This window comes from Sus scrofa, chromosome 17 (assembly GCF_000003025.6).
Source record: "Sus scrofa isolate TJ Tabasco breed Duroc chromosome 17, Sscrofa11.1, whole genome shotgun sequence".
Classification (NCBI taxonomy): domain Eukaryota; kingdom Metazoa; phylum Chordata; class Mammalia; order Artiodactyla; family Suidae; genus Sus; species Sus scrofa.
Genome location: NC_010459.5, coordinates 5,402,196 through 5,415,737, shown reverse-complemented (window position 1 = coordinate 5,415,737; position 13,542 = coordinate 5,402,196). Strand labels below are relative to the sequence as shown.

At 38.8% G+C, this 13,542-nt stretch overlaps 1 protein-coding gene across 1 annotated transcript in view; it reads left to right on the top strand.

Annotated features, from left to right (window-relative positions):
- Window positions 1-13,542, top strand: part of MTUS1 (microtubule associated scaffold protein 1) — a 175,545-nt gene that overhangs the window by 91,475 nt on the left and 70,528 nt on the right. Inside the window, 2 exon segments of the mRNA XM_021077995.1 lie at window positions 5,398-5,532; window positions 9,469-9,507. Coding sequence (XP_020933654.1) covers window positions 5,398-5,532; window positions 9,469-9,507 — 174 coding nt within the window.

Sequence of the window (13,542 nt, the reverse complement as noted above, 5' to 3'; positions counted from 1 at the left end):
TCTGAGCATGTCTCTTCATTTTCTCTTTAGGCTCAGTCATCTCTCTTTCTGTCATTTCACTTGACCCACATTTTGACCATGGGGGAAATGAAAATGAAAAATAAGGATTCCAGAACATCCATTACTCTGGCATAATTAAGGCAGTGAGGACCAAGGATGACAATAGCATAGGGGCAATTTTGAAACAGTGTATTAGAAACTGGCGACCACCAGCGAGATTCCACACATTTGACTCTGCAAACCAATTGCCACTGAGTGGTCGTGCCCTGGGTTGAGGAGAAGAACTCTGAGCATGGCTTGGCCTCAGTGGGACCGAGGACCATAACCGCTTAGTGGGGGCACCGTGTGTATTGTTTCCATACCTGATGTTCAACCCGTTCCTACCTAGTGAATCGAAGTGATTCAGCACCGCCAGGCCGGGGCCCAGTCAGGACCAGAACTCAGGTGCTGCAGTTTCCGTGCCATTCCTTGAAACTAACATGCTTTTCTTATTGTGTGGATGCTTGTGTCACTGAGGAGTTTATCATTTGGATGTCATGACTCGAGACAAGAGAAAATTGAGGTTTCACCAGGATACCCGAGCAGCTGCCATGTTAGGAACTGAAACAGAGGGCAGAAATACTTTGAGGGCATCGTGCCTTGTGGTAAAGGTCATCCTTCAATTCGGGGTTTACTGGAAAGTAACAGGCCACCTTAGAGACTTGAAAGATGTGTAAGTGTGCTGCTCAGCACATTTGTCTCCACCGTTAGTGAAGTGGAGAAGAAGGAAGGTGGGAAGAGTGTATAGCAGATGACCAGAGAAAGCGTGTGTGTTCATGTGAGTGTGTGCATATATGTGTATGTATGTGGGTATGTAAATAAGTGTCACGACACTTTTTTAAACTAAAGTACAGACTTTTTCAGATTTCTTAAGAGTTTTTTCTTAGTTTATTGAGATAAAATTCACATACCTTTTAAAATGTACAAATCAGTGAGTTTTAGTGTATTCAGAGGATTGTACAAACATCACCAACTATCTAATTCTAGAATATTTTCACTCTCCCAGACAGAAACATGTACCCATTGGCAGCCACCTCTCAATGCCTCATCCGCATCCCAGAGCAACCACTAACCTACTTTCTGTCTCTAAATATTTGCCTGTTCTGCACATTTCATATAAATAGAATCATGCAATACGTGGTCTCTAGATGTCACATATACTCGTGTGTCTGTGTGTTAGTACTCTGGGTCAAACTCATTTGATTGTTAAACTAGGGGTTCTGACCCTTGCGTTTTACAAATCAGTGCTAGATCTGGTCTAGCAAGCCTGAAGAGTGGCAGTGAGACAGTTGGTTTCCAGGACCACACCTCCTGTTGTGCATGTGACAGGGAGCCAAATGGCAGGAGTATTGTGCCTTGTGGGAAGTGTGTCTTTTTCTTTATTAAGGAATCCTTTTACTGAGTTCTTTGGAAACTAAAGTCTTTCAAAGCTGAGAAATGAAAAATGTGAATTTAGGATCATATGAACTTATCCTAGGTCTGTAAATGAAACAGTTCATTTTCTCAGAATCTGAATAGGTGACTGACTTGCTGCTGAATGTAATTTTTTACATGTGTCGAAAAAAGTGAGACGCAGATCCGGATGGTTGTAGTACAAGGTTAAGACTAATAACATCATTGACTTCCTTTTTTGGATTTTGTCAAAATGTTGATTGAAACTCAGTGTCCATTTTATATGGGAATCTAAAAAAACATGCTTTATGGAATTTCGGTTCCATTTCTTGAAGACTATGAAGTTGTCCCCCAACTGTCCTTGAAAAAGTTGAATTTTATGGTAGTAGTATCTTCAGAATGTATTATTTATATTATTTTGCCTCAGCTTTAGGAAAACCGAGTCTCCAGGTTCTGGAAGGAGGGAATTGGGAAGGATAGGAAATTGACAGAAACTAGTCAGTAGGAGGGAAAGCTCTGTATGGATTCGGGAGTGTTCTCTGGGCACAGGAAGAGCAAACAGATGGCTCCTTGTGGGAGGGCCTGATATAGATGGGAGAGTGACAGCACATCTTTCAAGGTTTAAATGTGACATCTGTAAGTTCTGTTGTAGGAGTTGGGATACTGCAGCCTAGTATTGTCTACAAATTTGTAAATCTTTGTAAATATCTCACCCCTTCCTAGAAATGAGAGATGAGGAAGGCATCAAGTTTGGTAATAAAGGGAGTTCTCATTGTGGCTCAGTGGGTTAAGAACCCTACTAGTATCCATGAGAATGTGGGTTCAATCCCTGGCCTTGTTCAATGGGTTAAGGATCTGACTTTTCTGTGAGCAGTGGTGTAGGTCACAGATGAGGCTTGGATCTGGTGTTGCCGTGGCTGTGATGTAGGCTAGCAGCTGCGCTCTGATTCCGCCCCTAGCTTGGGAATTTCCAAATGCCCTTCAAAAAAAAAAAAAAAAAAAAAAGTTGGTAGTAAATAAATTTGTGGTTATAAGTGTTGAGTATTACACTAGAAGAGGGTGATTAGAATTTGGTGTTTACTGCTATCGAGAAACAGATAATGAAAAATCCATTCTGGTGGGTGGAGGGAAATTAAGCCTGGAAGCCAGATAGTAATTGAACAAACCTCCAGATTTCCCTCTGGCCCAGTACGTGTATGTGACATACACATGACAGTGGTTTGTATGGTTAGCAAGGGAGATGGATAAAAAGGTTAACTTTTACAGACATTGAGAACCATAACACTTTCAAAGTATTTTAGTGTGGTTTTGTTCTTCCCCCTAATGTAGAGGGAAAAGGACCACATGCTGTGTTTATACTCCTGAGTGCCATATATAACATGATCATCTCACAGGAAGAGCCAGGCCCTGCTGTTAAACTTCCTTGTAGCGGCTAAGCTTCTAGACAGTGTACTTTTCCCAAGATGATTCAATTATGGAGGACTAAAAGGAAAAGTGTATGAATTTAGAATGATAAGGAAATATTGATTATTTTCTCCCCTTTAATTGTCATTGCTGCTGTTCTCCCCAGCTTCCCTCTTTTACTACTTAATAAAATTTGAAACAACTTTCTATGTTTTTCATCTTTATATACTAGTGCTATTTTTTTCAAACCTTTGTTTTCAGGTTTTTGACACAGATTTCCCCCACCCCACCCCCCGAGGCATGTGGAGTTCCTGGGCCAGGGATGGGATCTAAGCCACAGCTGCCAGATCTTTAACCCACTGTGCCAGGCTGGGGATCAAACCTGCGTCCCAGTGCTCCCTAGATCCGCCAATCCTGTTTAGCCACAGCAGGAAATCCTGACACAAGATTTTAAAGTGCAGATTCCCCCTACTGAAAAAAAATATAATGGTAATGTTGGTTATATTTCTAAAGTAGCCACAAAGCCCAATTAACCTTATATATATAGCCAAGGAACACTGTTTCATTGGACCTATTGGGAACAGGTGCACCACTAGCAAAAATATAATGTGAAAATTCACCCTCATTTTGAATTCAGAGTGTAGGAAACAAGCCCTGCTCTTGCTTTTCCCTCTGCCTTTCCCCTTGCCCCACACAAATCTTAAGGATACATAGAAGATTTTTTTTTTTTAATTCAGTGAGAAGTCATAATTGTGAAGAGGAAATTCACAGTTCAGGAAGAACCTATATAAACATATGGTCTATGTAGCTGTCTTTTTTTTTTTTTTTGGCTTTTAAGGCTGCATCCGCAGCATATGGAGGTTCCCAGGCTAGGGGCTGAATAAGAGCTGCAGCTGCTGGCTACCTCACAGCCAGAGCAACGCCAGCTATGAGCCACACCCGCGACCTATACCACAGCTAACTGCAGCATCAGAGCCCTAACCCACTGAGTCAGGCCAGGGATTGAACCCACATCCTCATGGATCCCAGTCAGATTTGTTTCCGCCACACCACAATGGGAACTCCTACATAGTTGTCTTATGCAACTGAAAGATACTTAGTTTTTTTTTCTTTTTGCTATTTCTTTGGGCCACTCCTGCGGCATATGGAGGTTCCCAGGCTAGGGGTCCAATCGGAGCTGTAGCCACTGGCCTACGCCAGAACCACAGCAACGCAGGATCCGAGCTGCATCTGCAACCTACACCACAGCTCACGGCAACGCCGGATTGTTAACCCACTGAGCAAGAGCAGGGACCGAACCCGCAACCTCATGGTTCCTAGTCGGATTCGTTAACCACTGCGCCACGACGGGAACTCCTACTTAGTTTTTTGATGCTAAGGACTTTAGTCATTTTTGGACAAAAGAAATGAGAGTAAGCAAGACATCTACTTGAGGCTTTGTCTAAATATTTCTTTGAGGTTTCAAAATTTCGTTCTGATGGAAACTCAACAAGTTACAAATTATAACTATTTTTAAAAGTTGTGTTATTTCAAAGTGTCGCTGTCCTTGGGTATGCTAAGGTAGTCTTAGCCCCAAGGAGGCGTTCCCATTGTGGCTCAGCGGTAATAGACCCAACTAGTATCCATGAGGACTTGGGTTTGATCAGTGGGTTAAGGATCTGGCGTTGCTGTGGTGTAGGTTGCAAATGCAGCTTGAGTCCCTTGTGGCTGTGGCTGTGGCCTGCAGCTGCAGCTCCGATTTGACCCCTAGCCCAGGAACATCCACATACACAGGTGTGGCCCTGAATTAAAAAAAAAAAAAAAAAAAAGTCCCAAGGAAGAAAGAGAAGCAAAATCAGAGACTGCAGCAAAAGAGCAGATGCCCTCTCCAGGACCCACTGACATAGTTTACCTTCATTCTTCCCTCGTACTTTTGCTCTGATATTTTCCCAGGAACTAGTGTAGGTTTGCCTCTGTGAAAGCCCCCCTTAACCTAATTAACTGTTGTGGACTCAGAATTACACCCAAGCACAGTTGGCTAGCACCGGAATTTCTTCTAAAGCCCTTTCTTCAGCAAGTTTTTTAGTGCCTGGGAACATTTTTTCCTTTGCGTGAGTGGGAGAGGAAAGATTGACATGTAATATAGAAGATGGTTATTATTTAGGCGGAGTTTCCTTAAACGTTTTAGCTTTGGGACGTAGGCACCTTTGTTCAGGGCAGAGGTTAGAGTTTTGCCTTCTTGCTGTGATGGAACCAGACTTTCACTTGGCAGCTGCCAAGGGTTTGGTACATCATAGTCGTTCCAGGAACCCCTGAGAGGCCAAAATATCTCCCAGTTTTTATCTGGGATGAAAGCTGACCTGGACAAGAGGCATAAATCTGGGCTATGCCAGGATGTGTAGTCACTCTGGTTTCCCCAGGACAGGGACTTCCTATCTCAGGCTCAGTATTCCTGACACAGGAATGACTGGTATCTGGTAGGTGCTTAGGAAGCACTTGTCGGTTCAAGGAGGAGAGAGAGTTCGTGGAAGAGTCATGCTGTGTGATCTGTAAAATAACATGTGCTTTTCTGTCTTCTTCCAGCTGGTAATGCCACTGTCGTCAAGTTTGAGGAGAAACCTCCAAAACCAGCATTTCAAAACGGTACCTCAGGATCCTTGTATTTGAAGCCTTTAGTACCCCGAGCTCATGCACACTTACTAAAAACTCCTTCAAAAGGTATGGACCTTATTGTGGAGAGAAGAGGAAGACCAGGTTTTTTAAGTCCTTGGCTGGTCGAAAGTTATATTTTGACAATTAGGTTCATGGTACATTGAACATTTATTCACAAAAAAATCTGTTGAATAAAGACATGATACATTTTTACACCAAGGAGCTATTCTTATTCTGAGAGTCCGCAGATTCCATAGCTGAAACATGATACATATGAATCAGAGATAGAACAAAGGTATAAAGTGAAAATAATTAAAACTTTAGAGTGAGATTATGCAAAGGTGGTAATCTTGAGTAATGAGATAGAAATGCATAGTTGGTTGGCTTCACACTTTTGGTACAACTCTGCTTTTTTTTTCTCCTGTCTTTATCTGCTTCTCTGTATCACTCACTTTGTATTTACTATGGCTATAGAGGTTACAACATATGTAGTATATACTTGATGGGATATTTTCATGCAGCTTTATCACTGTGGATCTGAAGTGCATTAGCAGTTGTTACTTAGTGAATTGAAAGATTGCTTAACTGCAAGAATAATTGTGAATGAGAAGCTTGACCTATAATATGTGATACATATTTATATTAGAGAGTTTGAAAAGCCCAGAAACAGAATCCTCCTTCATCCTGCCTACCATGAATAATTGTTGCCTTTCCTCTTTTCTTTCCCTCTGAGTATATAATGGTTTTGTTTTTGTTTCAAGAAAACTCAGGGCGTAGTACGTACAGTCCTTTGTGTCTTTTTATTAAGTTAGTAGTGTATCATGAGTATGTCTTCATTTTAAACGGCTGTGAAACAGTCTCCTTTTTTTCTAATTCTCTGGTTTCTGGACAATTTCTGACTGACACGTGATACTGGATGAACGTCTTTTAAAAAAATTTTTATTATAATTGATTTACAGTATTCTGTCAATTTCTGCTGTACAGCAAAGTGACCCAGTTATACATATATATACACATTCTTTTTCTCATATTACCTTCTATCCAAGTGATTGGATATAGTTTCCTGTGCTATACAGCAGGAACTTATTGCTTATCTATTGTAAATGTAATAGTTCACATCTACTAACCCCAAATGCCCAGTCCATCCCACTCCCTCCGCCTTTTTGCAACCACAAGACTGTTCTATATGTCCATGAGTTTGTTTCTATTCTGTAGATAGGTTCATTTGTGCCATATTTTAGATTCCACATGTAAGTATATCATAGGTTTTTACTTTCTCTTTCTGACTTAGTTCACTTAGTGTGAGAATCTCTAGTTCATCCATGTTGCTGCAAATGATATTATTTTGTTCTTTTTTAATGGCTGAGTAGTATTCCATTGTGTATGTACTACAGCTTCTTAATCTACTCATCTGTTGATGGACATTTAGGTTGTTTCCATGTCTTGGCTATTGTGAATAGTGCTGCAATGGATATAGGGGTGCATGTATCTTTTTGTTGTGAGCCACAGAGGAAGTCCCTTTTTTTTTTTTTTTTGCATGTATCTTTTTGAACAAAAGTTTTGTCCAGATAGATGCCCAGGACTGGGATTGCTGGGTCATATGGTAGTTCTATATTTAGTTTTCTGAAGTACCTCCATACTGTTTTCCATGGTGGTTGTTTCTATTTATTTATTTATTTACCAATATATATTCCCACCAACAGTGTAGGAGGGTTCCCTTTTCTCCACACCCTCTCCAGCATTTGTTATTGTAGACTTACTAATGATGGCCAATCTGACTGGTGTGAGATAGTACCTCATTGTAGTTTTGATATGCATTTCTCTAATAATTAGTGATGTTGAGCATTTTTTCATTTGCCTGTTGTCCATCTGTATTTCGTATTTGGAGAAATGTCTATTCAGGTCTTCTGCCCATTTTTCAATTGGGTCGTTGTGTCTTTTTTGCTATTGAGTTGTATGAGTTATTTATATATTTTGGAGATTCAGCCCTTGTGGGTTGCATTTTTTGCAACCATTTTCTCCCATTCCATAGGTTGTCTTTTTTTTTTTTTTTTTAATGGTTTTCTTTGCTATGCAAAAGCTTGTAAGTTTAATTAGGTCCCATAGGTTTATTTTTGTTTTTACTTCTATTGCCTTGGGAGACTGACCTAAAGACATTTGTACGGTTGATGTCAGAGAATGTTTTGCCTATGTTCCTTCTTGTTGGAGTTTTATGGTATCTTGTCTTATGTTTAAGTTTTTAAGCTATTTTGAGTTTATTTTTGTGCGTGGTGTGAGGGTGTATTCTAGTTTCACTGATTACATGCAGCTGTCCAGTTTTCCCAGCACCACTTACTGACTAGATCCTTTTTTTCCCATGACATGAATATCTTTAAATGTTGGCATTGTTCATTGCTTCACCTCCTAATTGTTATTATATTTACTAGATAACTTTCCATAAAGGAGTTAGTTTCTCAAAGCAGTGTATCTGCTGCTCCTTTTCTGTGTGTGTGAGTGTGTGTGTGTGAGAGAGAGAGAGACTGACAGACAGATAGACAAATGTATATAAAGGATCATGTGGTAACTTGAGGTTAGTTACCTAGTGAATGTCTTTCAACACTTTTTCCTTCCTACTGAATTCAACAGAAAATAGGCATAGATCCCAGCAAAAAAAGAGTCTTGTGTGTGCCAGCAGGTTCCCCTCTGTCCAGAGTCTTAAGTACATTTCTGAGGATCAAATACCCCTTGTTGGGTTGACATCAGTATATGAATCTGTGATTTTTTACTGATGCTTATAAAGCCCTACAATCTACACCAGGAACTGATTAGAACAGCATGATTCCACTGAGAACTGTATAGAATGAGGACACCAGTCTTCTCAAAATGCCTTGCCTTTTGAATTTGTAAGCTTTTATATCACAAAGGTTTTACTTGAGTGGGAATCAATGCTTTTCATTTATAACAGCCACATATTTTAAGAGATTATCATCTCTTTATGCCACGGGTAGAATATGGCAGCTATTCTAACAAGTAATCTGCAGGTGTTATGCCCCAGGAATGACTGTCATGTCCAGGAGATGTGCTCATAGTCTTTTTTCTCATGACTTAGCTTTGTGGCTTTGTACCTGTTACCATTTCTGGTTGTATTTGTCTTTCAGCTCTATTGATGTAAAATCATAACAGATTTGATTTAATATACATTTACATTGTGAAAGTATTCCCCTGGTTGTATTTTATATTGGATCAGTTTGGATGACAAGTGTTAGGAGTTTCTGTTATAGCTGAATAGCAGATCAACTAGTTTTAATGCTTGACAGTTATAGAAATCACACTCCAGTAGCTGTTTTGTAAAGTTTGGCCCTTTTTGTTCTGTCGTCATGATGTGTGTAATACATGAATAAATTCAGTACTGTTAAAATTTGAACTGAAAAAAAAAAACTTTAGTTTGTCCTAACGTATCTAATTTGTGACAGTGAATAATATCACCTTTAAACTACTTTTTTTTTTTTTTTGGCTGTTTAGGGCTGCATCCTTGGCACATGGATGTTCCCAGGCTAGGGGTTGAATCAGGGCTGCAGTTGCCAGCCTACGCCAGTCACACAGCAGCAGTGGATCTGAGCTGCATCTGCGACGTGCACCACAGCACAGGGCTGTGAGTTGTATGAGTTATTTGTATATTTTGGAGATTCAGCCCTTGGAGATTCAGATCTTTAAGCAACCCAATGGGTGAGGCCAGGTATCGAACCCTCATCCTCATGGGTACTAGTTGGGTTCGTTACTGCTAAGCCATGACAAGAACTCCTTAACTACAAGTTTGATGTTGTTTGGAATATCATTTTATACTTAGAATATATTTAGTAAAGTTAATTAAATCTCAGTGGTATAACCCATCTGGAACCTAAATTTTAGCCCGTTAGTGGATTGCTTTGAGGGGGGAAGACCCTTATTTTTTAGATGGTTTATTTTTGGGTGACACTTCATATAAAATATATGTAGTTCACAGATATTTTTCTTATATTTTAGGTCCTTCAAGAAAAAGTCTATTTACAGCTTTTAATGGAGGTAAGTGACCACTTTAAATGTGGATGGAGAAAAATCTTTTTGTAAAGTTACTATTACAAGTATTTAAATTTATTCACAGTGATTTTTTATTAGTATACTTAATATAATTCAGGTTTGTGAGATAAACAAAACTGCTTATGACTATGGCAAGTATAGGTTAAAACTTGGTGAGGTTGATTGGAAGCCATCTGACACAGAAGAACATTTTATTAATAACAGATAATTTAGTTTTTAAATAATGATTTTTTAAAATATGGAGCGAATTTAATATTTCAAATGTGGATGGAGAAGCAGAGAATATACTTATTGGAAGAAGCATGCTATTTTAAAATGGGAGAGTCTTTAATTGCTAAATCTCAAGATCAGGTTTTAATACCTTTAACAGTTCAGCAGCCTAACATTTTTCCTTTTTTCCTTTTTTTTTTTAACACTTCTATTGAATAAACTTACATCTGTCTATAAGACAGGCGGAAACCTTACCCACTGAACCTTTAAACATCAACTAGAAATCAAAACACTTTGTCTCTTGAGAAGCCGTAGAAGATTTCACAGACTATACTCACTAGTTTGTATATTTTATCTACAGTTGATGATTTCCCCCTATACTGCTTACATTCTCCTCTTTAATATGCAGTTATAAGATGGTCACATGGCTTCTAACAAATCAAAAGGGAAAAAGGCATTATTGTAACACAATGACGACAGATAATCATGCATTGTGACAGTATTGGGTGCTGAGGTTATAAAGTTGAGCCCCAAACAGGCCAAACTTGTCTTCCATAAGTTCACAGGAAAGCCGAAGAGTTGCGCAAATAAACATAAAATCACAATTGCAATAAGTTTTAGGGAGGAGGGTTACTTGTCCCTGTGAGAGGCCTTTGGTTAAAGGGTATTATCTAGTGAGGGAAGCCTGGACAGGAGGTATAAATTTGTGACCCCTCTGTGTATAGATAGTAATTAAATAAAATAGACTGGATAACCTTACATATAGAATAATTGATATCCTTAATGCTCCCAAGATGTGTTTGGTTTCCTCAGCTTAATAAGGCAGGGAGGTGTGATCTATTACAGGTTCTCAAAGCTAGAAAGGACCCAGCCATACTGAGTGATTTTTTTTAATTTATTTTTTATTACTCAATAAATTTATTACATTTATAGTTGTACAATGATCATCGCAATCCAGTTTCATAGGATTTCCATCCCATAACCCCAGCTATCCCCAAGCTGTCTCCTTTGGAAACCATAAGTTTTTCAAAGTCTGTGAGTCAGTATCTGTTCTGCAGAGAAGTTCATTGTATCCTTTCTTCAGATTCCACATGTCAGTGAAAGCATTGGATGTTGGTGTCTCATTGTATGACTGACTTCACTTAGCATGATAATATCTAGGTCCATTCATGTTGCTAAAAATGTGGGTATTTTGTTCCTTTTAAGGGCTGAGTAATATTCCCTTTTGTGTATGTACCACATCTTCTTGATCCACTCCTCTGTTGATGGACATTTAGGTTGTTTCCATGTCTTGGCTATTGCAAATAGTGCTGCAATGAACATTGGAGTACATGTGTCTTTTCGAGTCACGATTTTCTCTAGATAGATGCCCAGGAGTGGAATTTCTGGATCAAATGGTAGTTCTGTTTTGAGTTTTCTGAGGCATCTCCATACTGTTTTCCGCAGTGGTTGCACCAATATACATTCCCACCAACGGTGTAATAGGGTTCCTTTTTCTCCACACCCTCTCCAGCACTTATTGTTTGTATACCATGCTGAGTGATTTAAATTCTAAAGGTTCCTGGAGTTCCATAGTGACTCTGGGTTTAGGATTTGGCATTGTCACTGCTGTGGTGCAGGTTGCTGCTGTGGTGTGGGTTTGATCTCTGGCCTGGGAATTTCCACATGCTGTGGATATAGCTAAAGAGAAAAAAAAAATGTCTAAAGCTTCCTAAGAGCCTGATTTCAGCATATTATTATGTTTACCAAGCTAACTTAAAAAAAAAAAAAAAAACTACTCTGCACACTTTGATATTTTTACTTCCTTTCATTTTAAATTTCCAGCACATCCTGCTATTTAGGAGAAAAAGATAGCTAGTATGCTATGGAATGACTTTATGTTGGAAAATTTAAAAAACCTTTATCTGAAAGTTAGATGGTATGATAACTCCATTTAACTGGAAACTTCCAGATTGTTTTCCAAAGTGGCTGCAGCATTTTACATTTCCACCAGCAATGTATGAGGGGTCTAGGTTCTCTATATCCTTGTCAACACTCACTTTTGTCTCTTTTTTATTAGAGCCATTCTGGTGGGTATGAAGTGGTATCTTATTGTGGTTTCAGTTTGCATTTCTCTGAATCAGGTGCTGAGCATCTTTCAGAAGCTTGTTGGCCAATTGTTTATCTTCTTTGGGGAAACATTCAAATCTTTTGCCTATTTATTTATTTATTTATTTATTTATTTTCCTTTTTAGGGCCAAACCTAGAAAGGTATATGAAAGTTCCCAGACTAGGGTTCAAATCGGAGCTATAGCTGCCAGCCTACACAAAGGCTGCAGCAGCACAGGATCCGAGCCGCATCTGCAATCTACATCACAGCTCATGGCAATGCTGTATCCTTAACCTACTGAGCAGGGCCAGGGATCAAACCCACCTCCTCGTGGATCCTGGTCACGCTCAATAACTGCTGAGCCACAAAGGGAACTCCCTCCTTTGCCTGTTTTAAAGTTATTTGTATTATTATTGTTGAATTGAAAGTTATGTATTTTTTATATATTCTGAATATTAGTATCTATCAGATAGATGCTTTTCAAAGGGTTTTCTCCATTCATTAGGCTGTCTTTTCACTTTCTTGATAGTGCTCTTAGAAGCACATTTTTAATTTTCACAAAATCCAGTTTATCTGTTTTTTTCTCAGGTTGCTTATTCTTTGGCATTATATCTAAGAAGCCATTGCTAGATTTAAGCTCATGAAGATTGATGCCTATGTTTTCTTCTGAGTCTTGTACTTTTAGCTCTGACATTTAGATGCCATTTTTGATCCATATTTGATCAATTTAACTTTTGTATATGATATTAACTAGAGGGTCCAACTTAATTCTTTTGTACATTTTTGATCAATTTAACTTTTGTGTATGATATTAACTAGAGGGTCCAACTTAATTCTTTTGTACATAGATTTCCAGTTGTGCAGCACCATTTGTTGAAAATACTCTTTTTCCCCCACTGAAATATCTTGGCACCTTTGTTAAAAAACAGCTGGCCATAAATGTGAGGATTTTTTCTCTGGGTCTCTGATCTGTTCCATTGATCTGTGTGTCTAGCCTGACAATACCACATTGTCTTGACGACAGTGGTGTAATGAGTTGTGAAATCAGGAAGTGTGAGTCCTCGAAGTTGTTCTTCTTTCTAAAGATGGTTTGGCTATTCCAAGTCCCTTAAATTTCCGTGTGAACTTAAGGGTCAGCTTGTCAGTTTCTGTAAAGAAGTCAGCCAGGATTTGGATAGAGATTTCACTGAATCTGTAGGTGAGTTTCTGGAGTATCAACATCTTTACAATATTAAATATTTTGATTCATGTATCTGGGATGGCTTCCCTTTTAGTTTGGTCTTTCTTAATATTTCTTTCAACAATTTTCTGTAGTTTTCAAAATAGAAGTTTTGCAATTCTTTTGCAGAATGTTTGGATCTGATATTTCTATGGAAGATGCCATTGATATCTATTGGCCACAATAAAAGAGATGGGTAAATAGGTCTGATGGGCCTGCCTTATGCAACTCGGAAAGACAGTCCTAATTCAAATCTCAAGTCTATGATTATATAAGTGTTATAAAGGAGATTTGTTTTCACAAATATATCTCCTTTCCACACACAGAAAAACTATTAGCATTAGGCATTTTCCCTTGTCACATTGTTGGATTGACATCCTGTATTGTTTCTAAAGCCTATCACTGACCCTTAAGATATCAGTGACCCTTGATAGGTAAGGTTATCAGAATAGCAAGTTAACAACTGATGAAGTGAGAAAAGAAATGGACAGTTTGGCACAGC